Source organism: Astatotilapia calliptera, chromosome 4 (genome assembly GCF_900246225.1).
Source record: "Astatotilapia calliptera chromosome 4, fAstCal1.2, whole genome shotgun sequence".
Taxonomy (NCBI): domain Eukaryota; kingdom Metazoa; phylum Chordata; class Actinopteri; order Cichliformes; family Cichlidae; genus Astatotilapia; species Astatotilapia calliptera.
The window spans coordinates 12,457,026-12,484,784 of record NC_039305.1 but is presented as its reverse complement, the minus strand read 5'-3'; the positions used below and the strand labels follow the sequence as shown (position 1 = coordinate 12,484,784).

At 38.5% G+C, this 27,759-nt stretch overlaps 1 protein-coding gene across 4 annotated transcripts; it reads right to left on the bottom strand.

Moving 5' to 3' along the window:
• Positions 1 to 276: 276 nt before the first annotated feature.
• LOC113020648 (protein tweety homolog 2-like) lies at positions 277 to 27,393 on the bottom strand. 4 transcript variants are annotated; one of them, XM_026164799.1, is made up of 15 exons: positions 27,149 to 27,393; positions 26,851 to 27,057; positions 23,811 to 23,983; positions 18,992 to 19,103; positions 12,936 to 13,156; positions 9,691 to 9,786; positions 8,102 to 8,174; positions 6,147 to 6,216; positions 5,994 to 6,049; positions 4,728 to 4,820; positions 4,552 to 4,644; positions 3,491 to 3,633; positions 3,188 to 3,373; positions 3,012 to 3,090; positions 277 to 1,712 (listed from the first exon to the last, which is right to left on the bottom strand). In XM_026164799.1, exons 2-15 carry the CDS (start codon positions 26,977 to 26,979, stop codon positions 1,632 to 1,634), a joined length of 1,605 nt encoding a protein of 534 aa, XP_026020584.1. In that variant the 5' UTR covers positions 26,980 to 27,057; positions 27,149 to 27,393; the 3' UTR covers positions 277 to 1,631. The 4 variants fall into 4 exon arrangements, 3 of the variants coding, with proteins under 3 accessions (XP_026020584.1, XP_026020585.1, XP_026020586.1); XM_026164800.1 differs by having other exon boundaries at positions 27,176 to 27,393; XM_026164801.1 differs by having other exon boundaries at positions 23,811 to 23,888; positions 26,851 to 27,393.
• Positions 27,394 to 27,759: the final 366 nt, after the last annotated feature.

The window sequence follows — 27,759 nt, the reverse complement described above, 5'->3', positions numbered from 1 at the left end:
GCTGAGGGGCATGCTTTGGAAAATAACTGTACTTCAAAAAGACATATTTTACATGTATACCATCAACTATAGGTGAAGAATAGTATTTCAATAGATAGAAAAAAATCAGTATTGCTTGGCAGTGTGAAGGGAACTGTAGGAACAAGATGAAAGGCATTTGGTTCAAGCCAACCTTACCTATTAGAGCTTTGGAAAAACAAGACTTAATCCCTACTATAGTGTAATCCCTGTGATCTGCACTTTTTGTTTTGATCAGCGGCTGCCCAGCCAATTAAGTCAACAGCTTGCAAAGAGTTTATTGGTTTATTTCAGTTCAACTTATAACACTACATAGACTTACAGGTGCACTGCAGGACACAGCAGCCTCTCCGATCAATGTGTTACAGAAAACATTTCTGACCACACTTTTCACCAACACTGACTACAGCCAGAAATGTATCAAGTTAGGGATCTCTGACGCAGTTTATTCTATTCCCAAGGTGCATAGAGAAGAATAAGATTCTGAAGTGGTCAAAGTCTTGTAGCATAAAGAACAATTTTATTATATTGAAGTGAAACAGGTGAATACTTCAAGGACACTGGTTTGCAGTTGTGTGTTGTGCATTTTTTGATTCTTGAGAAGTCTGCTCTTTCGAAGAGCTGACAGAGAACCATGCCTCTAAGACTCCCATTGCCCCATACTATATCTCCAGGTACAGGTTATCACACCAAATCCCAGCCACACTAATGAAATTACTGCAGCAGGTCTTTCTAAGCCATCAGTGGAGAGCTAATAAGTAAACAATGGATCAACAAGTCTGAATATAGCATTTAATCATGAGACTTTCTGTACACATTAGCAAACATGAAAAAAACCCAGACATAACACATTTATTTAATAAAGTAGAGAATGTTCCTTGCATATTCAGTTTATTCTTTAAAAGCTAACTAGTAGCACTGAGTTCTGCATTCCAAAGTTTCTTTATAATTACTTGTATGGCCAATTTTGCTTTAATAGTGATAACAGTCAGTTATTATTTTATCATCTATGCCCATCTGACTTTTTGTTAAAGGCATCTTTGGCTAATGAAAACAAAACTATAATACTTGGTATTTGTTTTATTAACTCATTCATTTTTTCCTGTATCCTTTCAAATCGCACCCTTGGAAATTACAAAAAGGACAAAAAAGAAACGATATTGCTGCCAAACAGAAGGATAAAGCAAAAAAAATAAAAAATAAAAAATCAAATGCCATGATGGAAGCCAGCCACTCACTTTACATCAAAATACTGACCGATGATTATATCCATGCACACCACCAGAATACTGAAAAGAGTTCAAAGACTGCGGATTTTGGTTCATAGAAAAGCTTACATTTGAGCAACAGTATTTCCATAAACCATGATAACGACAACAACAACAGCCTTCAGATGAAACTGAACAGTCCTCTATATTAAAAACTTTCAGTGCTTTCCAGGGACTGCATTAGTGTGTCAGTGAGGCAACTACCTCATATTGCCTGCTTTAATGTCTCAGATTGGGACGGCGCGCTGTCACTCCTGCAAACAGAGTTATACCGTGACGACAGCCTTGTCGGTTGAAGCTTAGCATCTCAGATGAAGTACTGAAAGGGATTCAGTAGACAGCAGGCTACACCTGAAAATCAGTCCCAAAGTGTCTAATCTGGGCATCAGTCATGGATAGATAGGTAGCTCTCATGCTGGGTGAATACTGCCAGAGAAATATATGAGAAAAAAATCAGTTTAGAACATATGGACTTTAAAAAAGCACCTTTGATAGCATATGACATATTAATATGTTATTAACAGATCTAAGCTTGCAGAACACCTGTTTTAATTATAAGCTAGTCTTTAATCAAGAGTTGTGGAATCAGGGGATAGTACTATAATGATGCGAGAAGTTAAAAAGCAGGAGGGCATAACAAGTTAGAATAAGTTACACTCACATGCAACACTCTGTGGGTTAAACAGTGCCAGGAAGCTGAGGTACTATGGAGCTTTAAAAGGGTCCCTGAGCTTTGAGATACAAGTTATAAACATTTTGCATAGCAACCATCATTAGAAAGGTTTGCAGGGGGGGAAACATACAAAAATCAAGCAAATTAAGTCAGACAAGAGTGAAACAATAAGTCAAAGAATGGACATTTTAAAAAGGTGGGTAGAAAACATTGGTTAATATTCAATATTTAGATGCCTTATTGAGAAACTGATTATATAAAGGATAAGAAAATCACAGAAACGTCACAGAAAATTAAATAAATTAAATAACAACAGAAAAACAAACGTACTGCAAATATGTTTTCCAAAATAGCAAACATTTAAGTAACAGGAACAAATAACACATCTTGATGCATGCTGAAAATGTGATTTATAGAGGAAAGAATAGGTTTGAGCATAGTCCACGTTCACGCTCTCACACCTCAAACGGTGTTTCAAGTCTTTGGCACACTGTGAAAGCTGTTGAAGCACTGAGTCAGCCACACAAGCAGAAAACTTAATATAAAAGAAAACCAACCAACAGAGACTTTAACTGTGGATTTACAAGTGTTCTATCTATTATTTATCATTTAGCCCCAGCATTGGATGCACACCATGCACTTCTAGACTATGAGGCCCCTCCTTTAAAAATAGATACATGATGTGAGATTGAGCTGGCAGTATTGCTTGTTTCATCTTTAGATCTCTAATCTGACCTAAACTATTCCTTTTTGAGAACCAGAAATACAGTCCAGTGAAAACCGCCAAATGTAAAAAGGATATATGACTGTAGTTATAGATTAGTAATGCACTAAAAATGAACACACTTCAGTCAACAGCCAGTAGATGTCAGTCTTCCATCATTTACAGAGCAACATAACTCCCTTCATTAACTGTTGAGGCTGTGTGCAGTGTATCAACATTGCTACATTTCTGGCACATGCTTCTTGTTAGTACTGTAGTGGGGCTGAGGCCAACTATGCCATCACTGCCATTAAACTAGGGACACTAGAGCCCCGTAGGGCCAACGCACCGAGGGAGGCGGGGATCCTCTCCCTATCAGTGGTACATTCTCATACCGAGGGGTTCCTCCAAACAGCATGGACTGATTCCTGTGAAACAAGGGGAAAGACATTAGACAGAGGTGAAACACATACATTAATAAAACAAGAAAAAATAAGCAGCGTCATCATTTGCTATTAAACTTACATGTATTCAGGGGGTGACACTACACTAGAAGTTGACTGAGGAGGTGGATGAAGGCTGGCCTGGCTGCCAAGGCTTGTGGTATAGCTACAGAAACTGTGCGTGTTGGACCTTCGGGGGTTATAGGATATCCGACGAGCTTGGGGGTTGAATGGATCCTCCTCATCTATGTCATCGTACTCTTTTTCCCTGCATGAAAGTGTACACCCGCGCACAGAGACAGAAAGAGAGAGTGCATGCGTTAACACTTTGCAGAAGTGCACTATAGGCATTACTAATGGGGTAACGGGGTCGCTCAGCACTGACCTGCTGCCCATTAGTGTCCACACTCGGAAAATTACACACAGCATGGCAGAGAGTGCGCAGGCAGCCAGAAGAGAAAACAAAGAGAGGTAGAGGAGCCCTTCCACCCCATCATAGCACACACCCATGAGGGTATCAAGATAGTCCTAGAAGGATATATACATGCACACAGTCAATACGGTGAGTCACTAGCGGACATACTGTATTACCTTTGACAAATGACACCTGTGCAAATAATATTAAATTCCTTAAAAAGGCCAGATTATGTCTATGTTTAGACCATGAACAATGTTACAACTGAATCTGAAATTTAACCACCTCTCTGAGGAGGGCAGTAGGGCTGCAGGATTTCACAGCAGAGGTACCAAAAGGCAGAACTGAGACACGCAGACAAGCTCATGTTACTCTGATGATATGCATTACACAGATGCATTCTCATTTCGCATTGCTCGTTATATTTGACTAACAAGCTCTGAGAAACAGTCTTTGAATTTGTCTGGCATGTGTACTCAGTTACTGCATAAGCCTATATTTGCGGATCCTCATTACTGATGTTCATTACACATAACTATGGAATGTTTGTAGCCCTCCATTAACCATCATTTTGAGTAAGTCCCCAATCTGAACCTGATCTAACAATAAGGCAGCCCTAATATCTTAGCTTATCTTTATGGATTTGTTTAATCTCTGATAGGAAGGATTTAATAGAATTACCAGAGACTCTGCTGATCCAGAAACCTGCTTCTTGGGTTCCCATTACCACAGCAGACTCGTATCACAGCAGATGAGATGCTATTTTCATTAAATGATAAAACTCTGACAAAATGAAACCTGCAAAAGCCATTTCATTCCTTTTTCAGTCTGGAAAAACTGGAGGCGGCAAATAGTCGGTCTGTTACATACGCGGTGACTGACAATTTGAGTGGTGTATATAAATGTCAGCGTATGTGAAGTACATAGAGATAACGTTCGGAAAAATCAGTCAAGCTGGCCCTCTGAGTGGCTTTGAGCTACGCTACAAAGCAGTCCCATTAAAAAGTGTCCTGGTCAGAATCTGACCTTACCTTATGTAGCCCACGGCAGTCCAGCAAGGCTGTTAGCTTGTGTAGACTGAACTCTGTTGAGTTTAATAGTCGTTGGATTCCCAAAAGGTCTCTCTGTACAACAAGGTATAAAAGGGGAGAAGATGATACACACATTTCCACAGTCTAGTGTGAAAGTCTGTTAGCCAGCTGCGTACCTCAGCAGTGGGAAAGACCCGCACAGAGAACTGCAGCAAGCCTTGAATCTGGATTTGCATGGTAGTCAGGGAGCGCTGGCAAGTTGTCAAAGACTGGGAAAACATAATCACTCCAGCATCACACACATAGATATCCACCACAAACAATAAGAGGATCTTAATAAGGAGGGTATTGTTTAAGAGCAGCATGTCAACAAGTAATTTGGTGTTAAGTAAGGCTTTATCATGTGCTTAACAGAGGACACATTTGTTTCCAGACAGATTATCTTTTGCCACCAACCGTCTCGCCCACCACTCTCCCACCTCCCATTAGCACCACCAACCCATAGCACAAACAAAAGAGTAATATTTATACCAACTAGGCCATCAGAGAAAGGATCATCCTTACCTACTTAACAAGCATCAGTTTAATCCATAAATGGGTACGATGATAACCAAGCATGTAATGCATGTAATAACTACTGGTCATGTATTTATCCTGCACAAAAATCAGTGAATAGATGTCACACAGATGCAGAATCACTCATGCAAAAGAAATCCTCAGACTATACAAATAATACAAAACATAAGAAGAAGCACTAAATTCTCTGAAATGTTGCCAGGAAAGTGTGTGTGACAGGAAAATGGATATAACTTGAATCTGGGCATCAGATTCACAATTAAAGCAAAAGAAAACACACAGAGAGCCAAACATGGATGGATGTTTATTAGACGAGGCTATATGTCTAAGTGAGTTCTGAATAGCAGGAGTTAAGTGCCAAGGTTGTGTTGTTCAAACTGGTTTTATTGAGACTGTATGACAGCTGTCTTTCTGCAGTTTCTCTTCAGAAAACAATTTATCTGCATTTCAGACACCAATAATTAGCTTGTTTGGAACATGCAAAAGGTTCTCAATGTTTCTTTGAAAAGGCATACAAACAAAAAATGATGATTTATATATTTAAACTCAAAAATAAACCAACACAACTTGAGTGCTCTATGAAGAGCGGCTGGCTTAATGCAGGATGTCAGAAAATTGAATAAAAATGTTTCTAGCAGGAGTACCAAGGGGAAAAAACTTTGCACAGGGTATAAGATGCAGATAGTTTTTATACACCTATACAAAAAGAAGCATACTTTATCAAACTTTAGCATTTTGCATGATTAAATCAGGCTCACTTTGGCCTCCAAAAAGATATAGATGCTTGGCATCTAATGGTAAATAAATGAATAATAAGAGTCTGCAGTGTGCTAACACAAAGCTAAGATTGGACTTTTAGTCAGTACCTGTTGAAATGGGTTTGGTAGATTCGGACTGCAAAACAAATAATAGTGTGCAACATCTAGAAGGTGAAAGAAATAGAAAGATTAGCATTTTGTTTAAACGGCCATTGACAGAGAGATGTTTTCAGTACAAATCTGTCTGTGGACATTAATTACCTGCACTTAGAAAATCCTTGGTATGGTTGACAATAAACTTGTCTGGAGACACACAAAAGTCACTTATACCCTGTAGGAAAAAAAAGGGAAAAAAACAACCTCCTATTATATACACCAGGAAGCACATATAAAGTGCAAAAACTGTGTGGTATAGGAACAGACTTTAAACATCATTGACCGTGTAGAGCATGTCACACTTTGCTGACCATGGGTGAAATCTACTAAATATTTCCACGCGTTTTAATTCTTCCCCAGAGAGCTGCTAATGTGCATGCATAAACAGTTAGGGGTCAAGATCATGCAATTGCTGCACACTTAGTACCCAGAACATAAAATAACCCACACAAAGCTATTATAAAAAAGCAAATATAACAAAAAATAACCAGAATGCTTTGTCATATGCATGGATAATTCACAGCTGGGGAAACAAGATACTCTTTAAATTTATTAAGTTAAAAGCGAACAAAGAATCTGTTATGGTGAAGGATCCAACATCAGTTTTATATCCGTTCTTATTTTATGACATCTCCAATAAAGAAAAGTATTTCTAGAGCTTCTCAATGTAAATGATAACTCAAAAGACAATAGCCAATCAAAAGTTAAACAGTACAGTATGAAATTACAAATAAAAAAAAGAAAGAAAAACTTAGGCTTACACAAAAATCAGTTCTACTTCCTGTTCTAGCCTTTCTACTTACCCCATTTTACTTTCAGATGTTCAACACACCCTTAACTCAACTGTGACCATGTGACTTTGTTTTCTGCAAAAACCGTACAGCACCATGCGAGGCACCATTATCTCATTATACTATCGGGGACATTTTGTTTATGCTAAGCCTCATCAAATATGTATAAATTTATGAATATTTTCTAGGACACAACCATCATCCACCTTCCTTTCAAAATGCACCGTGTTTTTGCACATGCAGGTTTTTCTCTCTCTTTTTTTTAATAATGATGTGCAGGTGCAATATGTTTTCTAGCTTGTTTTGCATGCTGTCCTACATTTCAGCTTCAATCATTCAAGACTGTTTTTTGATAAACAACTGTGACTAGCTTTCCTATAACAAGAGCTAGTCACAGATTGCATTGAGAGTACCTCAACTTAAGACAAAACAGAGTTGGAGGGAGAGCTGCATGCTAGAACAACAAGCGTTAAGCCTGAAAGGTCAGAAGTTTTACTGCAGAGTCCTTTTTCAACTATAATGAGGGGAGCAAAGCAACAGACGCTGTCCAGGATTTCGCACATTTGGCTTTACATCTGCAGAGAAGCTCACAGAGAACCACAGATGTCTGTGAATCGCACACATGTAGTTAATTTCAGGTTAAAATATGCTATCTTCCCCGCTCTGTTTCACCCTCTCTTTTACTGCCTCACTTAAAACAGCTGTCCAGATGTCAGATCCAGCAGGATAATCCACAGATGTTTGGTTTCTCGGCGTGGGGGATGGAGGAATGCTGGAACAAACGGGTTATTATTATTTTTTTGTACCCCAGACACTGTCCCTAATAAGAGCACCATTAAACACACCAAGTCCAGATGCTCCGAACACATGGTGTACAACCAGGAAGAGAGAACAATCTTTCAGAAATAAGGGGAGCCTGAAAGATAAAATGAAACTTTGGACGATCACAAAAGAGATTCTGAAGAAAGCAGAGGCAGCAATTAAAGGAACAAAAGTTCTTGGTTTACAGGAAGGCTAAGGGATGATGGACCTAAAAAACTAAGGATGTGTAATCAGCTTTACTGCCTGGGTGACCTTGGAAAGCAAGCCATTGTAATCTAGACAAACAGACACAGACACTTTTTAAGCTGCTAAGATGTTCATGTATTGTCCAGTTTTACTGGCAGGCACTTGTTTGGGGTTTATTTAGAACCCCAACAGTCTAATTTCAATATTTCTAATCAAAGTTTGAAGTGTACTTCAGAAGTAGCAGAAGTATAGTTTTCTTACCACGGCTGTAGCAGTGTCAACTCCCAGTGAGGCCCAGCTCAGAATCAGAGACAGTATAACAAAACCAATGATCCTAGTGGAAAACAGCACATGGGAGTGAGGGTGACAGATTAAGAGATATAGGGAGAATCACATAAATCACAGAATCAGATGAATCAGTTTTCCTTTGTGCCACTGATATTCAGCCCCATGTTTTTACCCTGTTAATTTAATTAAATCTTTCCAGTTTCTCTGCTTCTGTTTTGGGACTTGTTCTCCTTCTGCCTGGAGACAGAGGCTCAGCTCACATGGTGCATTGTAAGTGATACAAATATAAATGAACTTGTAATTATTTGCATTCTTATCTTAATATCCCTATATTTTTTTTCTTTTAAAAAAGCTTTAGCAAAAAGAAGATTAAAAAAAGAAAACGAAGTAATATGAAATTTAGTAACTGCTCAATAGAACACTTAATGCCAAAACAAAGGATAATACCACTTGAGATTTGTTTCTTTGGTCATTCGTGCATCCCTGCTGCATTCCAGCACTTTTATTCCCTGTATTTTCTATCAATCATGTTACATAAGCTGCCAATCACTACAAGGTGTCACAGTCAACCAAAAGCTCCTGCAACCTTTGCTTTCTCTGACCCTTCTTTTATCCGATTCCTTTTGTTGAAAAAGAGTGACAAGTTCAACAAAGTCAAGTAAACACTGTGGAAGAGCTCACAAGTATGAGTTTTACAAGAGACCACTGGCATAAGCTTGAAAAAAAAAGAAAAAGAAAGAGGCTATGAACATGAAGTAGACGAAACAATAAAAAGGGAGAGGATGCTTCCCCCTCACCCAGATGAATGTAAAAAAAAAAAAAAAAAAAAAAGGCAGAAGAGGGCTTTGCTTCTCAACTCACTCCACGGACCTTCTTGAAAGCACCAATAAAGTAGGCTGAGAGCACTTAATAATTAGTTAAGGGAGCAGATTCATCCTACTCAGCCGATCAATAGGCATTAGTGAAACCCATCAGAGAGGGATGTGAAGAGCGAGCCTGAGCATCATCTGCTAACACTGACACGCAGGTTGCAATAAATTGGGCAAATGGGAAGGGAAGTCTGAATTGTGGGTATGCTGGTCAGACATCAGTGTTGGTTCAAAATACCTGTGGCAATTCACTAAATCAAATGTTCAACTCTTCTTTCAGAGGTTTGCATTTTACTTCACTTGGTTTAATGTGTGTGTGTGTGTGTGTGTGTGTGTGTGTGTGTGTGTGTGTGTGTGTGTGTGTGTGTGTGTGTGTGTGTGTGTGTGTGTGTGTGTGACAGAGGTGGCCTTCACCTGCATGTGGAAATAAGACAATTCACTGAGGAGAGGAGTAAGGCCCAGTGCCTTTGTAAGTGCTATTTGAAGAAGTAATGCTATCATTTTTGTTGTTAATGGAGTGACCTATACGGTGCCAGAGAAGCTGACTGGCGCCCTGTCTGTCTGAAGTCTGTGAGAAAAGGCCGATGAAAACAAAGATGTATTGCGAGGGGGGTGAAAAAAGAGAAGAAAAGAACTCACACAAAAGACGTACAGTACAGAGAATACCTTCACAGAAACAGTCAGGGTACCTACATGATCAGCAGATACTGAGAATGCTTGGCCATACCCAAGCACATGGCCAAGCAGATAACCAGATCCAGGATCAGTAGCAGCAAATAAATCAGCCATCTACAAGACATGAAAAATAAGCATTTTATTTACAGACGGCATATTTCATGCAAATTTACAAGCACCAGGAAGTACTGGCTGAACATATGTCTGCAACAGTACTCGTGAGAGCTTTGTGTAGTTTATCAGCATTCATGTCGCATAGTTACAGCCCATCTGTTTCAGGTAATTTCCGGCTTGTTGGTTTAATAATTCAACACCAGAAATCTATATACATTAATTTTTAATTTTCCTTTGAAAATGTCCTTCACAGGAATAGAATAGCCAATGTTTGTGTGTGCGTTTGTGTGGTCTGACCAGCCAAACACAGAAAAATGACTATGACTATTTGTTAGCTCCACAATTCCAGCATACTGGGAAAAAAAAAATCTATAATTTCCAAGAATTGGACATTATGGTCTTTTAGCGGCATTGTGTTGAACATGATTACGCTTTACGGTGACGCAATATACTCTCCCAGCCCTTTCTACAGTTTGACTTATGACCAACCATAATTAGCAGGGTTTCTAGTTCAAGTAAGTGTTGGGATATTTCAGTCTGAAAGTCAACGAGTTCACAAAACCATCACTTTGATTATAACTGTGAATATTTTGTCTTTTTGTTGTCTTGAATAATGACATTTGCTGTTTGCACTGGCAAAACAGGAGTCCAAGCTCACAATCCAATAGCTCCATGAAACTCGATTATGACCCAGAAGATTGGTGTCAAATATCTGCAGTCTAACAGAAGATGTGGTAATAGGACACAAAGAACAAGTGAGTATGGGAGTATGGATGCATGCAATTAATGGAACGGATATTATGTCTCTACCGGTGGTACAATGGCAGCTATGTTTGAACTTTTTCAAATGTCATGAATAACAGACATCAATACTGTAGCTGATATAAAGGAATAGATGAAAATACAGAAACATGTACATCCCATTCAAAGGGAATTCCATAACCTATACACATATTTAACAAAAAAGAATAATTATCTTATCTTATCACTCAAGTTCAAATAGATGAAAGAGTTATTAAGGTGTTCAAACACGTAGAATGAAGTTTTATATAAGACAGTTATTACAGAGGAGCTCAACTGCATCAAAAACCTTTAGTATGTGGCACAAACACCCAAATCCTCTGTAAACAAACTGAATGCATCCGATGATGTCTAAAACTACCTACTCTGTACATAACTATGGGCTAGGTGACTCAAACAGCTTTCCACAGAGACGGAGAAATGAGCCTGAAATAAATGGTGCTTTTAACTACCTTGGTGCACTCGGCTACACATGCAGGAGGAATGCATATATTCACAACTTTAGGGAAAGTGATTTAATTTAACTGTGTATACTGAAGCACTTGTAAGAAATGTTTGCAATAAAATACCTCCATAATGTACAATTTTTTTTTTTTACCTTCATCAGCATAAGTAGTATAATCTTTCATTTTTTTCAATATTTCACCTTTCATCCAGCTTTTACTGGCTGGTGTATTGGAAAACATGTTGGACCATTAACATAAACACCTAAACAACCTACTTCTGGCATGCAAGCTGGGAGAAAAGTGGTCTGAGTACTTCAAATAACCACTCATTATAACAAAAGATATGCATGAGAGCATCTCTGAACACACAACATGGTGTGGTCTTCTGCAACAGCAAGTCCACAATGTAAGGCAGGAACTGAGTTTATAATTTGCATGAGCTCACTAAAATTGGACAACAGATTATTGGAGTTGCTACCTGACTGGATGAGTCTTGATTTCTGCTAAAACATTTGGATGATAGGGTCAGAAGTTGATGTTGGTAGTAAGAAAACACGGAGTCATCCTGTTCTATATCAACAATTCAGGTTGGTTCTAGTAGTTTGTGGCATATTTTCTTGGCATACTTTCAGCTCCACAGTCAGGGCAGTCTGAGTATTTCAAATAACTACTCATTATACCACAGATATGCAGAAGAGTATCTCCGAACACACTGAACACAGTTGCATTAGCTCAATAAAATTATGTAGCATATCAAGCATATCAATGGGATGGCTACAGGTTGAAGACATGAAGCTATTCTGTATCTATAGTTATGGGAAAGAAAAGCAAGACACCAGGTCTCAGTCCAATAAAGCACCTCTGGAACTCTTGTGGAACCAGAGATTCACATCGTGGATGTGCAACAAAATCTCTGAGGAATGTTTCCAGCACCTTACTGATTATATGATGCAAATAATTAAGGCAGTTCTGAAGGCAAAAGGGTGTCAACCTGGTACTAGTAAGGTGTAATGAAGCAGCTGGTGAGCGTATTCTATCAGCTGAACCTATAAACAGCACTTTAGTTAACATCTAAGATGACAATTATATTGTATGATCCCCCACACTGACACAAGATAAACCCTAGCTCCTGAGTGGCATTAGGCAAGTGTGACTCAGGAGCCTCTTGTGTCACTAATAAATGAATTCCTACAGCTGAAGCTACCACATCACCCTGAAGGAACATATTTTCATCGATTCAAATCTATGCTTAAAATAAAGTGGGCAACAGGCTTGCTGGAAACCTTAGTGCACAGCATGATCTGTCTTTAAAGTCTTATGCACCTAAATATAAAAAGAATCAACAGAAGATCATAAGAATTGATTCACAGTTTGTTACAGCAGCATTTTAAGCTTTCTAAATTAGTCTCCACTAACAACCGAATATTTTTTTATTCATTTGGAATAATTTATTACTGATTGAGTTTAATATTTTTTTCTGTTTTCTGATTTGATTCTTTTTATCCCTCTTAACATTTTGAAATGAACACATTTCTTAAAAAGAAAACAGCATCAGTATTATAATTGGAATGAATGTGAGCACAAGTCTGCAGGTAAGGAGCTCATTAACAGCCTAATAGTCACTCTGCCACGTATAACGTTTTATGAGAGCAATTCATATTAGAGTTGAACCCGCACAGTGGGGGGAAAAGCTCAATTTCAGCTTTCATTTATTTAGCAATTAGGAAAAATAGCTTTTCCGGTCTGTGTTCCGGATGGGAGATCAATAAAATCCCATCTGCTGTGCCTGTTCTGGATCACTTACAGTCCCATTCTGAGCAGTGCATTTACTTCATTCACATGCAGATAAAAAAAAGAAAAGAAAAGTGAACTACCCAGGGGATGTATTAAGGCACCACCTACCTGTAATACTCAATGAAGGCTGTCTGGTCTGCAATGGCTGCCAAGTCGAAATTGGTTTTGTTGATGTCTGGAAGAACAGTCAGCTCACGGATGACATTGTTGACCATCAGCTGCATAAAACGTAAAGCTTGAAGGTAGTCAGGCCTCGTAGAAAAGATCTCATCCAGGCGTTCCAGGTGCTGTTTGAGTGCAGTTTCCACATTGCCCAGTGAGCCTGCAACCTAAAAAACAAAAAGCAAAGAGAAATAAAAAACATAAAGAATGAATAGAAGACCACGAGGACAAAATAAAAAGGCAAAAGGGGTCAAAAGAAGTAAAAGAGAAAATAGGGTCAGAATGAAACAGGAATATAAACTCATAAACAAATATTCTTTTAAAAGCTGATTGAAAATATAGAGAAAGGTGAAAGAAACAAAGAAGCACTCACTCGAGAAAAGATTAACTTTTCTCCTCAACCATGTGTTTTATTCAGATAAACAATGTTAGAGTAGAATACTGATAAGAAAACCGGGGAGACCTCTTATCACACAGGTCTTTGATAGTGAGAACAGAGTGGGTGGAAGCATGGAAGAAAAGAGCAAATACATTTTCCTTTTTTATTTGAACAAGAAAAAAAGAAAAAGAAATAAAAAAAAAATGTGACACAGCAAATGCTTCTACTTTCACAGCAGCAACAGAACTAGAAACAAGTAGATTTAAACACTAATGGGAAACAGAGTTAAAACCACAATATCTTGACCTCATTATGTGTATTATTCTCTTTTAAAGTGATATTAGTAACTGGAGATGGCACGATACCACTTTTTTAATGTCCGATACCGATATCATAAATTTGGACATCTGCCGATACCGATATGACTCCGATATAGTGTGTTTTTTAATCAATAAAACTGTTTTTTTAATATCTTGCTGCTTTTTGTATAGTTCAGGGGTGGGCAACTCCAGGCCTCGAGGGCCGGTGTCCCTGCAGGTTTTAGATGTGTCCTTGAACCAACACAGCTGATTTAAATGGCTAAATTAGCTCCTGCAGTTCTCCAGAGGCCTGGTAACGAACTAATCATGTGATTCAGGTGTGTTGACCCACGGTGAGATCTAAAACCTGCAGGACACCGGCCCTCGGGGCCTGGAATTGCCCACCCCTGGTATAGTTCATACTCAAGTTAAAAAACAAACAAACACTAAAGCTATTCTGTTATACCTGTATGCAAAAAATACACTGCACCCAAAATATTTCATAGTTTAGCAACACTGATCAATCTAATAAAGTTAAACCTCCTCCATCCTCCCTATTCTGGTATCTTAAAGAGTACATAGCAGACATATTAAGCAACCTAACTAATAGGGTTGCAAACTCCCAGCAAAAAAAGGGAACCACCCACCCTCCACCTCGTGATGCTTAATCGACGCAATCAACTTTAATTTGATGCAGTGTGAAAAAAAATGCACAGAAATAAATTATTTTTCAAGAATAATTAAATAGATTCAACATCTTTCTTCAACAGAACTGCAGACTGCACAGATGGTACCTTCCCAGAGGAAAAAGTAGTATAGCTTACTAGGGTATATTAGACTTAATAGTTACTATATCCAGTAATGGACTTCTATACATTTTACATCAGATTAAAACTTTGGGTGTAAGATTCAGATAATTATTTATTAAAAGCTAGACATTTTAAATGAGAATAAGAAAGAAAAGTATGTCTTTGTGCCCCCTTTTCCCTGTTAATGCCCTATCGGCCCCCTGGCTAAACTTTGCTAGATCCGCCCCTGCACAGTTACCAGCCGTCAGCTACGTAGAAAAGGATCTTGGTGTACAAAGTAATATTAAATAAATTCTAACAACAGCTTAAGCTTCAACGTGCTGCTGTTGTTCAGCTGCTGGTTTCCTCTTTCTGGCGCGAAGTGGGCCAAAAACAAACAAGAGAGACGGACTCGTGACAGAAAAGCCAATAGGCTGATCATTGATCTGTTTCATGATTGAAGTAGCAGCAGGAGAGGGAGAGAGAGGCGCAGTCGCTCCATATATCGGTTGTTAAGCTTAACACGGGGATGCTTTACAAACATTCAGAGATGAACTTACACACTTGCTTTACTTCTCTCTGGGATCACTTCCTCAGAGATGAAATGCCAGATTGGTAGCGAGGCTACAAATACACACAGCCGCTCTATCACGTGACGCATACTGCTCCGACGTGCTACGGTTATGAGCCGAGTTAGGCCATGTCACAAGTTTTGTGAGGTGCTTTTTTGATATTTAATGGATCGGATTACATTTTTTATTTCTCTCCGATATCCGATCAGTAATTTACGTCAGTATCGGACCGATACCGATACGTACCGGTAATATCGGATCGGTCCATCTCTATTAGTAACACAATCTGCTCTGCAAATGTGAATGGAAGGGTAATCCTACTGTTGAAAGTGAAAATATAACACCAAAGCAAGCACATCACAATGTTTTTTCAGATCATCTCATCTCAGGTCATCTCATTCTGGTTTCCTGACAGACAGTGAGTTCACTGTACTCAAATGGCCTGTGCAGTCACCAGAACTCAATCCAATAATGCTACTCTGGGATGTGTGGAGTGGGAGATTCACAACATGGATGTGCAGCTGACAAATCTGCAGCAACCATGCGATCATGTCAGTGTCTGGTGAGTGCATTGTGGATACTGCACTAGTTAAAATTTGGCACGTTTCACCGATTTCACTGACCTGCATGAAAGGCAGATACTTTTTGAAAGCAATAAATACGAACACATTTCATATCTCGTCTTTCTAAAACTGGAATTTGGTTGGAATTTGCAATGTGTGGCCTTCTATTTTTACTGATACTTTTACACAGGGATGGAATAGGAAAGAAATTGGCCAGATTGAGATTATCATCAGTCGGATAAACAACAGGGAGCAACATGTTCCTGTCGGTTTAACTTTTGCACAAAGACTAGACACTGGGTAAAACAGCCTAACATCTGTTATATTACAACCTGGGCTGTGCCCAGCTGCATCTAGCTCTAAGCGGGGACTCTATGCCAATCTCTGTTGCTAATAATGGTGAATTATTTTCAAACCGTTTAAAAGAATATCGGTGGATCTGTGTATCTTTAGATTGAGGCAAGTTTGCAATTTCCAGTCTTTGTGCTGGACTATTTATCTGTTTAAGGAAAAACCTTCAACAATGATTAAAAAACAAGCTTGATTTTTGGCAAAAAATTATGTACTTTTAGATATTTAAAAAAATCCCTTCGAGATCTCCAAAGCTCAGTTTAGTTTGACACCCCCACCAAAATGACTTTGCTAGAGCACTTAACGTTACAGTGAGTAGGAGGCCCCACTAATTCTGAACAGATGCTACTTTCTGTATTCTAATCTGTGACAGTATGCAGCAGCTCTGCTTTTGTTATCTATTATCTTTCCTCCATTATAACCACGGCTTCTTCAACACATTGAAGAATTCTGAGGAAGCCTGTGTATTCTCACACTATGAAAACTCACCACAAAGATAAACATGTATCTACTTCTCCTTGACACTTCAACTTTTCAAATACTTCTGATTAAATTTTACTGAGCTGAAGTGCTTGATGGTTTGAGTAAGACCTTAGAAAGTTGATCCATGTAGAGATGCACCAAAGATAAAGCCCATTTTCAATCCAGCTATCCCAAGGGGTGGAGCGTACGATTGCCAGTAAAGTGTTCTCACTCCCACCTCTATGTTCATCATCCCTCACAGCTCCTGCCACAATGCCTCAAATCTTATCTGCAAGCCAGTCTGCCTGCCTGTGAGAAATTGGATCAATCAGCTAGCTGCTCTGGGTGATCCACATTTCCCTAATCTCGACTGTCCCGTCTTTCTTTAAAATGGATTATAGCTCGCTTTTACTGAAAGCGGGTCACAAGGAGGAGTCTCCATTTTGGACATGGCTGTTAAATGAGACCGATTTGGGGCTCAGAGCGGCTCTGCTCAAAAGCCCAATTTAACATGCAACCGAATTGTTCTGCTTAATGCCTTCAGTGATTTTTATATAAGATTAACTGTATTAGGTGTGACAATAAAACAAAATATAGCACTTTAAAGTGAAGTGAGGTTATACATTGAGAAATAAGACCCTGAGGAGAGACATTTAAAGGGAACTGATGTATGGTGCAGGAAGCCGCAATCATTTTGTTCCAAGAATCACAAGCCAGCTTTCACTTTCAAAAGAAGAAGAATTATATGTAAGAGAGTTACCACTGCTGTATATTGGAGGCACACATTTTTATCGAGTATGGCTCCCATGTTTTCTCATCCATAATTTTGCGGAAGCACTGAAGAGCCCTTAATATTGCAACCTGAACACTGAATATAAGGATGAAATATAGATTGCTGTGAACATTCAAAGCCTCAATAGCAAAGGGAAAATTGTCTTCCTTATCAAATATTTCCTTCTATGATGCATGATAATCCCTCGCAGAGTGTAAGAGCGCATATTTTGTGATTAGAAGAGCCTTACAAAGCAATCAGTAGAGCTAAACAGCTCCTACTGTAAATCTCAACCCTCACTGGAGCCCCGGGGAAGTAGAGATTGGTTGTTCTCATTCCCATTTACTTTACTCGACAGATATGATATTAACTCAGAATGTGAAATGCAAAATAGAAAAGGAAAATAGTCTTTATATTAAAGCAAATTACTGAAATAATTAACTTTAATCCAATAAAATATCAATGAAAGGTCAAGAACACAACCAAACACAAGTTAAAGCACCTTCAGATTTGCAGGAGTACCCGTCAGTAAGCTCATCAGCTCTGTAAGTAGAGTACACTGCATCAAACTATAATTTTACAGAGAATGCTTTTGTATCCCCGGGGGAACATCTAAGCTTCTCATGCAGCCATAGTATACAGTACATCATGCTCTAGGATCAAATCAATACCAAGATACCTCAGAGAGCATCAGTAGCAAGGATGCAGAATCACCAAAGCCAAATCCCATTTACTTCCCACAGCACAAATGCACTACACCCTTTTCCAGGTTATTTGCTCTACCAAGCTCAAAATAATATAGTACAACACAAGGGCCCAGAAATATATACAGCCTATTATGAAGGCCATAATGTTTTAGTTTGTGTGTGAAACTGCTTTAGAGAGGTGTCGATCCAACCTCATTTTTGAGGCTACAGTTTGTGATGCTGCTGAATATTGCATGACAAAGAGAAATGTTTGTGGTGATAAATGTTGTCAGGCACATTTATATCAATGAAGGTATAAACTAACAGAGCTTTCCCTATGACCATTACACCAAATCAAGACCTTACTTTCTAACCAAAAATGAGGAAATATGCATCTTTTTATATTTACATGATCACTAATCTGTTTGTGTTCATACATTAATACAATATGTGTGCACATCAGGACTTTAAGAGCACGTGTGATACCGACACCACCATGTACACAAACACACACATATAGTGGAGATAGTGAGACTGAGCGTGATCGAAAGAGCAGAAGCTTAGCATCCATTAATGCACTGCAGATGGGAGTTAATCCTCTCCCTGCTCATTGTGATTATTGCTTCTTGCAAGGCCCTTTTCTGATGCCTTTGCACTCCTTCCTCTTCCTTTCCCACATCAACCCTAAGCCTCCCAAACAACTTCCTCGAATGCAGGTCAGGACTTGTACAGAAATAATCCCTATTTACAAATCCTGAGACAGCAGGCACCTCAATTCCTTTACTGTGACAAAAAGTGGATACAGACCCCCTGTGGGGTGGTGCTGCTGCATTGAGACAGATGCACGGCCCATTAAAGTGGAGGAGCTGCGGTGTTTATCAGCTGTAAAACACAGCTTTATCGTTATGCTTCTGCCATCATCAGATTGTTGGTAATTGGCAGTAATATATGAAGCATTTTCTCTGCAGAATTCTTTTTCGTATTTTTACACAACTCTGATACACACTTTGCCGGTTCATCCCACAATTACTCAGCTGTTATAAACAAAGCATTTGAGAACACAACACGTTTGATTTTTATGATTCTACAATTGCAGAAATATAGAGCAGAGTTTGGCAGGGTTCTCTCACCAGATTGTTGATGTTACCCAGTGTGCGATTGGCATTGTAGAGTGAATAGTTCATCTGGTACACCCCATCGTTGGTTTCACTGTTCCCATAGAAACCCACTCCAACAGCAGAACTGGGGAAGACAGAAATTCATACAAAATAAATCAATAAAAGAAAATATTGGTATGTATGGGGTCATTACAGTGGAACTAAGATGAATATCATTAAGTTAAAAAAGAAAAAGAAAAGGGATGTAAGTTTTAAACAATGCTGCATGTGTTAATGTAATATTATCAAAGAGTATAATTTGTTCTGCTTTGATTTGTTCTTTTCCCTCACTACATTATGTGCAGAAAAAAAAAAAATCGCAGCAGATTATAAAAGTGCATTTTATATTCTTCCTTTCTTCAGTTTCCATCTGCTTTGCTTATTGTTATCTTTACCTTTTGCACTTTACCTGAAAATGACTTTTCAGTACAAGTAAAAGCTTTTCAACTAAATATACAGTACTGTGCAAAAGTTTTAAGCCCCTGCTTACATTTTGCTAGCAAAGCAGGAAATGGGTGCTGTGATTTGTTAAAACGTGCAATCACAAATGGAAATACAGTATATAAGGGAAACAGACTTTCTTGTAATTTCTCTAAGCAGTCTTCAAGAACAGTTCTCCAGGCTTCTTGAAAGACATTTAAAGCTCTTCTTTGGATGTTGGCTGCATTTTGTTCCATTGTCTGTCAAGATGATCCCTCACTGCTTCACTAATGTTGATGTCTGCATTCTGGGTAGGCCAGGCATGCTTCTGCTGCATTGGGAGTGTGTTTAGGATTGTTGTCAATTGGATGCTTTCCAGACTGCATTGGGCATCGGATCAACATGACGGTACTTTTCCGCACTTGCAATTCCATCAATTCTAAAAACTGTACTGATGACATAAATACTGATGACTAATTAAGAAAAAAAATTCAAATTTGGATTCATCCCTCAGCAAGGCCCAAGTCTTACTGAGCTGTAGATATGTTTTTCAGTCCTTCTACTTCTTCTTGTGTCTTCCATTTGTTCAGTTACCTCGAACTTTTTAAAGACACATTACATGCTATGCCAAGTTTTTGACCAATAGCTCTTTGGGAATCAAGTTTTCTGTTATGTGTAGACACAGCACTAATTAATCCCATTAATTCATTGCAAAATATTACAAGAAAGTATGGCTCCTTTGAAGCTATATATGTGTAAAGAAAATGGTGGCTGACTTGTACAATATAATGAAATGTTTTGTTTGATATTCAAGCAGGTATGTAAATGGAATATAAAATCCCTTTTTCTTACCTACATTTAGCCTTTTGAAACTACACCTCAGCCCCTGTAATAGGGAGGATTAGTGTCCTAACCGACAAAGAAAATGCACCCCTACTGCTAACAGTCTACAGTTACATGAGCAGTGTTACAGTTCTCCAGTAGGTAATAGTAATCCCTGTATATAGACATGAGTAACATGTCCAAATACATTTTGGGGGTGCATGGAGGGATAGAGTCATCAGTCACACCACAGACAGCACAAGTGCAGAGCTGGACTCCTTTCTTATATCATATGCAAACACACGCACACACGCACGCACACACACACACACACACACACACACACACACACAGGTAAACGCAGTCCTTGTTAACTCTCACAGTGACTCATCCTGAGAAGTTTTAACACAATCTGTGCTGCAAAATTACAAATCACATAAACAAACAGTCAGATAGGCATATGGCACGGCTAACAGCCTCCGCAGTGAGACAAAATTAAGTCAGAAGAAGTTAGTTAAACTTCTGTGACTTCTTATTTTATCTTACACTCTAATGCATCTTGTCAGGTTGGGCATGTGAAATAAATCATTACATGCATGCGCCTGCCTCCAAAAGTGTGTCATTGAATGTTTTGCCATTAATGTAAGTTGTGTAGTGAGTTTTAAATCAAAAAGTGAGTATCAAATAAAACAAGCAATTTAAAATAATGATCTTCACATGAACGCGTAATTTTGCCATTTCACATGAATGGCTGTCCTGTGTCGATCTTCACTGGTCTTCAGCACTGTAAAAGTAAGTTAACCGACTGGTTTTTAGTCTTTGCCTAGGTTTTTTCTTTTTTATAGACTGTTCACAGACAAAAGCTCAGTAGGTGTCTAGCTTTCATTTACTGCAACTAAAACCAGAATGTGTTCTCACAAAAGCACAAAGAAGTGACAATGACAGAAAAAAATCTCTCTTCTGCACAAGGACAAAACTAACAAAAAAGGAGTAATTTTGAACAGGAAATAGATATTTGTAGAACAATAGCGTGGGGAGTTCTGAAAGAAAAACCACTCATTTAGGTCCATACATTTTTAGACAATGAGATTTCTCTTTGTCATTTTGCTCCTGTACTGTACACCACCACAGTACATCACCTGCTGGGGAGGAAACTGAAGACTTCTCGTAACATCCTGAAAGACGCTGCTTTGAAAGGCTGGTTATGCATTTCCAAATGAAATTAGATTTAGTTACGTCAGTGGACTGAAGAGCCTTTGCATGAAAAGAGCAAAAATAATTAACGTCATTAACTTCTTTCATTTCATTTGACATTGTTCTCCTAACTTAGTTCAGTACAGGTTTGAAAAGGAGATTTAACATTAAAACAGCTATTTGTACAATATAGTTAACACGTGTATGAAAAGAAAAGCTCAAACATAAGCTTCACCTTTGTCTCACTGTTGTTTTGATCGAATGGCTGACTTTAAATGACTGAAGCAACAAAAACATCAGATTTCACTCAACTGTGAACAGACTTTTAGAGGGCACTGTTTCTTTTTGTGTTTGCCAGAATCCTGCTGCTGTTATATTGTAAGTAATAAAACCCACTGCCTGTTTCTTCGCTACTAAACTAGCTCCCTCTGGTTAGGACAGGGGGCACTGGGGACACAATGTGTAACAACCACAATCTGAAATGGTGTCGATGTTGTTTAGTGAATTACAACATTTTCAGCTGTTTTTTTTTTAAATAAATAAATAAATAAATACAATTGAATGACCTTACTTCAGACTTTTCAAGACATCTGTGTTCCAGCTGATGTGTAGTGGTCTGGACAATAAGCACTTCATTAACCCCGTGGCCATCCTAGTGTCACATCAGCCACAATAAAGGGGCGACTAATGACACAGTAATAAAACAGTAATGAGACAGGACATTATGGGGCAGTGAATCCTCCAGGGAGGCATTTGTGTTTTGTGGTTGTGGAAAAAGGTTCTCTGCAGCAGTAGGTGTTTAATAGAAACCAACACACTAAGATATAAAACCATAGAGAATGTGCACACCAGGATATTTGGCTTTGTTCCTCTAAGAACGGCTCACGTCACAGACCGTACAGCAACTAAACGCTTGTACATTAGTATTCAAAGCTTAAGCTGAACAAATGGTTGGACTGGATGAACAAGTAATAACAGAACAATGCCTTGATTCTGGAGAGACCAGCACACTGCACCTATAATAAAGTGGATAACGGAGGCTAACAACGGAGGAAAGGGATTTTTCAATGTTAGATTTATTTTCTAACCATAATTTACCCAATTCATCCTCCTGGGGTCAGGAATAATCATCCGCAGAGGTTCAGCAGCTCTTAAATCCCTTTTTTCTATTTAGGTTCTACAGCACAACTGAAATCTAATTCATTGCGAATATCACGCCAAGTTAAAAGCTGGAAAATGAATAGGGTTCTCATGAAATATAAATAGCTCTTTCTGACATGACATGAAAGTACAATGAAGTCTCTATTTTATGTAATAAACAACCCATGATATACAGCAGAGGACAAAAAAAAAAAAAAAAAGCTGGACAGTTAGTGCCTTTTTAAACAAGGGGTTTTTCTGTCTCACTGCGTGTCTGCCTTTGCTCTGAAATATGTAACAAACACGCTCTCAGATGAAATGATCATACCACAGCTGGAAAAAAATGACTGCACCATAAAACAAAAAATACGTCAAATAGAACATCTTCATAATCTCTTATTTGCAAGTACAATTTGATGTAGAATAAGTAGAGTTCACTGAAAGTGCACTTTTACTCTGCTCAATCTAAAGTCATTTCAATATCATTTTTATTCATGGATATATTATTTAACTGGATGTCGTATGCAGCACTCCCTTTGTTAAAATGAATGTAATCCACTGTAACGAGCTTGTATACACCAGAGCTTCTTTGCTAACCCGTGTCATGCCCAGTCACTTAGTATTGCAGAACAACCGTGTGTGCTTTGGTAGTGGCTGGATATGAACAGAGAAAGTTAACAAAGTTAAAAAACCAAAACTGTCACAAGCTTAAGTGGATCTTTACATAAATTCAATCAAGCTTTTTAGAGAAGTCATTTGATTACTGCCAAAACATCTTTTTCCAAGTGTATTAAATCTTATGCAAAAGGGCTCTGCAGGTCTTCTGGATGCTCCCTGCCTGTTAATGCTTGGCAGTACAACCGAAAACTAAATAAGAGCCAAATTCTTGGCTGCAAAAATCTGGTAAGGTAGAATATTTAACCGTACCTGCTATGACGTTGTCACTCAGAAACTGAGCAGCTAAACCTGTTGTGTTTGTACACCACACATGGAAAGAGCTGAAACTTTGCAGCAAGCAGAATCAGTGGGGCTCTTGTTCCTGCAGCCTGCAATACTGTCAGTTTTATCCTAACCTCACAAATCAATAACATAATAAAAATGCATGAAGCTGCTGAAAGTAATTTAAAGCATATTAGAATGTGAGCATAACTTCCTTTACTATTAGCTACATATTCAACAATAGCAATGCAGTTGTTCTCAGTTCATTTTGACTCACCATATGATGAGACCTGTGATGACGGCAACCCAGGTGACACAGCAGGTATCAGGCCTTTTGGTGTCTTCATCGATGTCCCTGCGGCAGCAGCACAAGCACACCACGTATACTGCCAGAACCAGCAGGCTCACCCCAAGACCAACTGCACCAACACATGCTAGAATTATCAAAGACTGACGCAGAAGTGTGGAGAGGAGGAAAAAAAAGTGCCAGAAAAACAGAGATGCCATCTGTTAAAGTCATGATTAAGATGTGATTTCACCCTGAAAAATATGTCAAGAGCTTTTCAGCAGACTGCTTCTGCAAATATCAAAAGAGTCAAACAGTATGTGTGGTCTGAGAATGTCAGACTAGCTGACTCTCAACACCCGAAAGGTCGCCTGACAGCCCATCAGTATCAACCAACACTTGTGTGTAGAGATATTTCTAAGGTGGAGTTTAGCCATCTCACTTATATCATCAGCATTAACACTACTGATTGCTGCATGCAGCAAAGAGGGCTAAAGAAACTGGGTAAACCTTGATAACCTTGAAGTGGCATAGCAAAATATGGACTGTGGCTCAGAGGAGAACAGAAATGATTCAAGGCTGTAGGGAGGAGGTGTCATGTGACACAAAAGCCTTTCATTAAGTCTTGTGATTTCTGAGTGAACAAAATATTTGAAGCCGGAAGGACAGATAGAAAAGGGAAACCACTGATGGAGAAAAAGCACAAAACTTTGTTTTTTTAAATTTTGTTCCCAGTTTACAGGCACACTGTAGATGAATCAATGCATATAGCATCTTAGCATTGTCAGTCAATCCGTCTATACACCACCATCATAAAAACCCCTAAACATTTTAAAGTCTTTATACACTACACAATAGTACTGGGATTGACAAATATTAGCAGCCTTCTCTTAGTGTTAGAACAAAAGTATTAAGCCCAGAAAATCTCCAGCGTTCGTCACTGCTGAGAACATTTTGCAAGTTCAAAAGCATAACATCTGAACTCTTGGTTAGTTTAAAACAATCACAAGAAAAGCAAGACCTTGATTTTACTTGCAAATATTAAGTGCTGGAAGTTTTAATGCCCACAAGTTCACAATGTCTCTTTCCGGCTGACTAAGCAGAGCTATTCTATGACTACAATGTCTGTGACTAATTATTCCATTTGGAGGCACTGACACTGTAACCGAATTTAAATGATATTATTTTGCATATTCTACCAAGGTCCTTCATTGTTCAAACTCTGTTCCGAGCAAAGCCATTCTGAACCCTATTTGGGGGGTTTTTCTGCAAACAAGTAAGCTAGCATTTGATACATTTCATTTACAAACTAGGTTATCAGATATTCAACCTGACATAGAGCAACTTGAATCATAACAAAGAGGACCAAAGAATTGCAGCACAATAAAAATTTTCTGTAGCTTATTGATGCAAACTACTTTAAAGCCTTCATTTAAAAAAATAAAATAAGTGACTCCAAAGCAAACCAAACACTCAACACTGTAACATTATTTAAACTAAATAGGCAGTACAATAACGGTGCCAGCTAAGCTGTTCCACCTTAGCTCGCTTCCTGGCTGAGCATTTAATCCGATAATGTCCTTCTTGTTTTTGAGGACACTGTTGGTGAGTCCTGTGTTGCTGTGTAGTCCTTGATGGTTGGCTGTCACTAGAACTCAGTTCAGGGCCCCCATAAATATGGTGCTGCTAGTTCCACTCATTCCTCTAATTTTCCACTCAATTGTTTTGTAATTAGACATTTAGGCACATAAATTTCCACTTAATGCATTGCCACAATAAGGCAACAGATGCATTAGAGGGGGGAAAAGTGAGACAGAAAACAATTATGGTACGGTCATTCATCACAAGGTCATTTATCTTTTATCTTCCAAAAGGAGTGTTTGTATAAAGTAGGTGTAAGTGTGCCTGCTTAATTTAATTAAAAAAGCAGACAAGAAGCCTTTAAAATGCATTTGTAGCTGCTCTGAATTTTCCACTTTTCCCTAAAAAACAAAAAACTAAAACTAAACAAAAAAAGGCAGACCAGCGTGTCAAATGAACACTGGTAATTACTTCCAGGTTCCAAAGAAAAGACTCTGCAAGAGCTTTAGACTATCTATGATTTGTCAGTGTAATGTGACACTGCTGGGATTCAATGATGGACCTCAACAGAAGACTATAGTGAAGGACCAACAGGGGATGTCTCTTGGTGATGAATTTTCAACTCATAAACAACCCGGGGTCAAAGGAGGATGTAATGCTAGTTTTGGAGTGCTTTCTGCATTTGTTTTAGAACACGGTGCAGGAAATAAGTGGTGTAGGAAGCTTGTTTTTATATGATAAACTAATATGTTAATAAATATTATTTTTAATTAGATCTGTAAAGAGTACTTTTTGCCACAAAAGAAATTAGCCGACCACAAGTTTTTTTTTGCTGTCATAAATTAACTAATGCAACGTTCATTGTCTGGCTAATATGAATTCATCATGAATTATTTGAATTAAAATCAAATCTGTCAACCCATCCTCACTGCAGTTGATAGGAAAAACGCTGTCATCGCTCTCGTGGTGTTGCTTCTACTATAGTTTTCTCCATGTTTTTTAAGAGGTTATAGGAGTCCAAACATACAGCTGATTAAATGTACAAATGAAATTGTATTGGACCAGTATGACAAAAAATATAATCTATAGAACCTGTCCTAATTCTGTATCACACAGAAAACACACATACCGGAATACTGTTGTTTACTACATGAGCCAGCTTAGTTAATACAGGTCATGTGTCCTATCATGTGAGAACTGCAGGACGACGTCGGTTCTTAACGCTCCAATATCTGGATCAAACATTTGAGGGAGACACACTGGTGGCTCTCAGAGAGGGTCAATAGAAAAGCTACATGTAACCGAAGCAGACTGCCTAGTTTTTGTGTAACGGCATATCTAAATATGCCTACTACTGCTTTTGAAAGTCTCTGATGGACAACAGCCCTGATTTTCTAGTGAGATTATTTTGAAAATACGTGCGCCTCTACCCACAACTACAGTTACCAACCTGCTGATAGCTCGCCTCCTCCGGTTTGAAAGTGCTGTCGACCGTCTGGAAAAAGAAATTGAAGTGAGGGAAATTGTGCAGCCAGTAAGTCCACCATGGAGCAACATAATCAGTCCTTGCAGTAGCCATTACTACTTCGTGGAAAAGTCAATCCGCCAAAACCACTGACGACGGGCTTCCTTCAGAGATGTTGGCACTGAAATATTCCTGGGTTTGATGAAAAGCAAAATAATGATAATAAAAAACTGAAAATAATAAATAAACTAACTAACTAAATAAAATATAAAAGATGCACTACCCATAGACTTCCAATCTGTGAAATTACCACAAAGTCTCAAAGCGGAACTTCTTCTTTTGGCTGAGTATCACTATTTTCCACCTCGGCTCCCATAGTTGTGAATGAACTGCTGTCTTACAACTAGAAAAAAAAAAAACATATACACTGTGGGCCAAACATTTGCATCCCAGACAAGGGATCGTGTGACGACATAAACCTGCCTCCTTCAGAAGGCGTGACAACTTACTAAGTCGAGTAGGAAAGGCCCACGCCCTTAACGCACAACACTTAAGTATCCCGTTGACCTCCAGCCCTGAGAAACGCACTGGGGGAAGTTTTATGAACCAACAGTGCCAAATATGTGTTTGATGAGACAGAGAGAACACGTGCATGTCTCAGGATGTTCAATTGCAATATTAATACCCCGCAGTGCCCCCACCCTGTCTCTTTACAAATATATATATATATATATATATATATATATATATATATATATATATATATATATATATATATATATATATATATATATATATATGTATATATATATATATATATATATATATGTATATATATATATATATATATATATAAATAAATTAAAAGCAGCTTCACAGAAGGAGGAAGCTCTG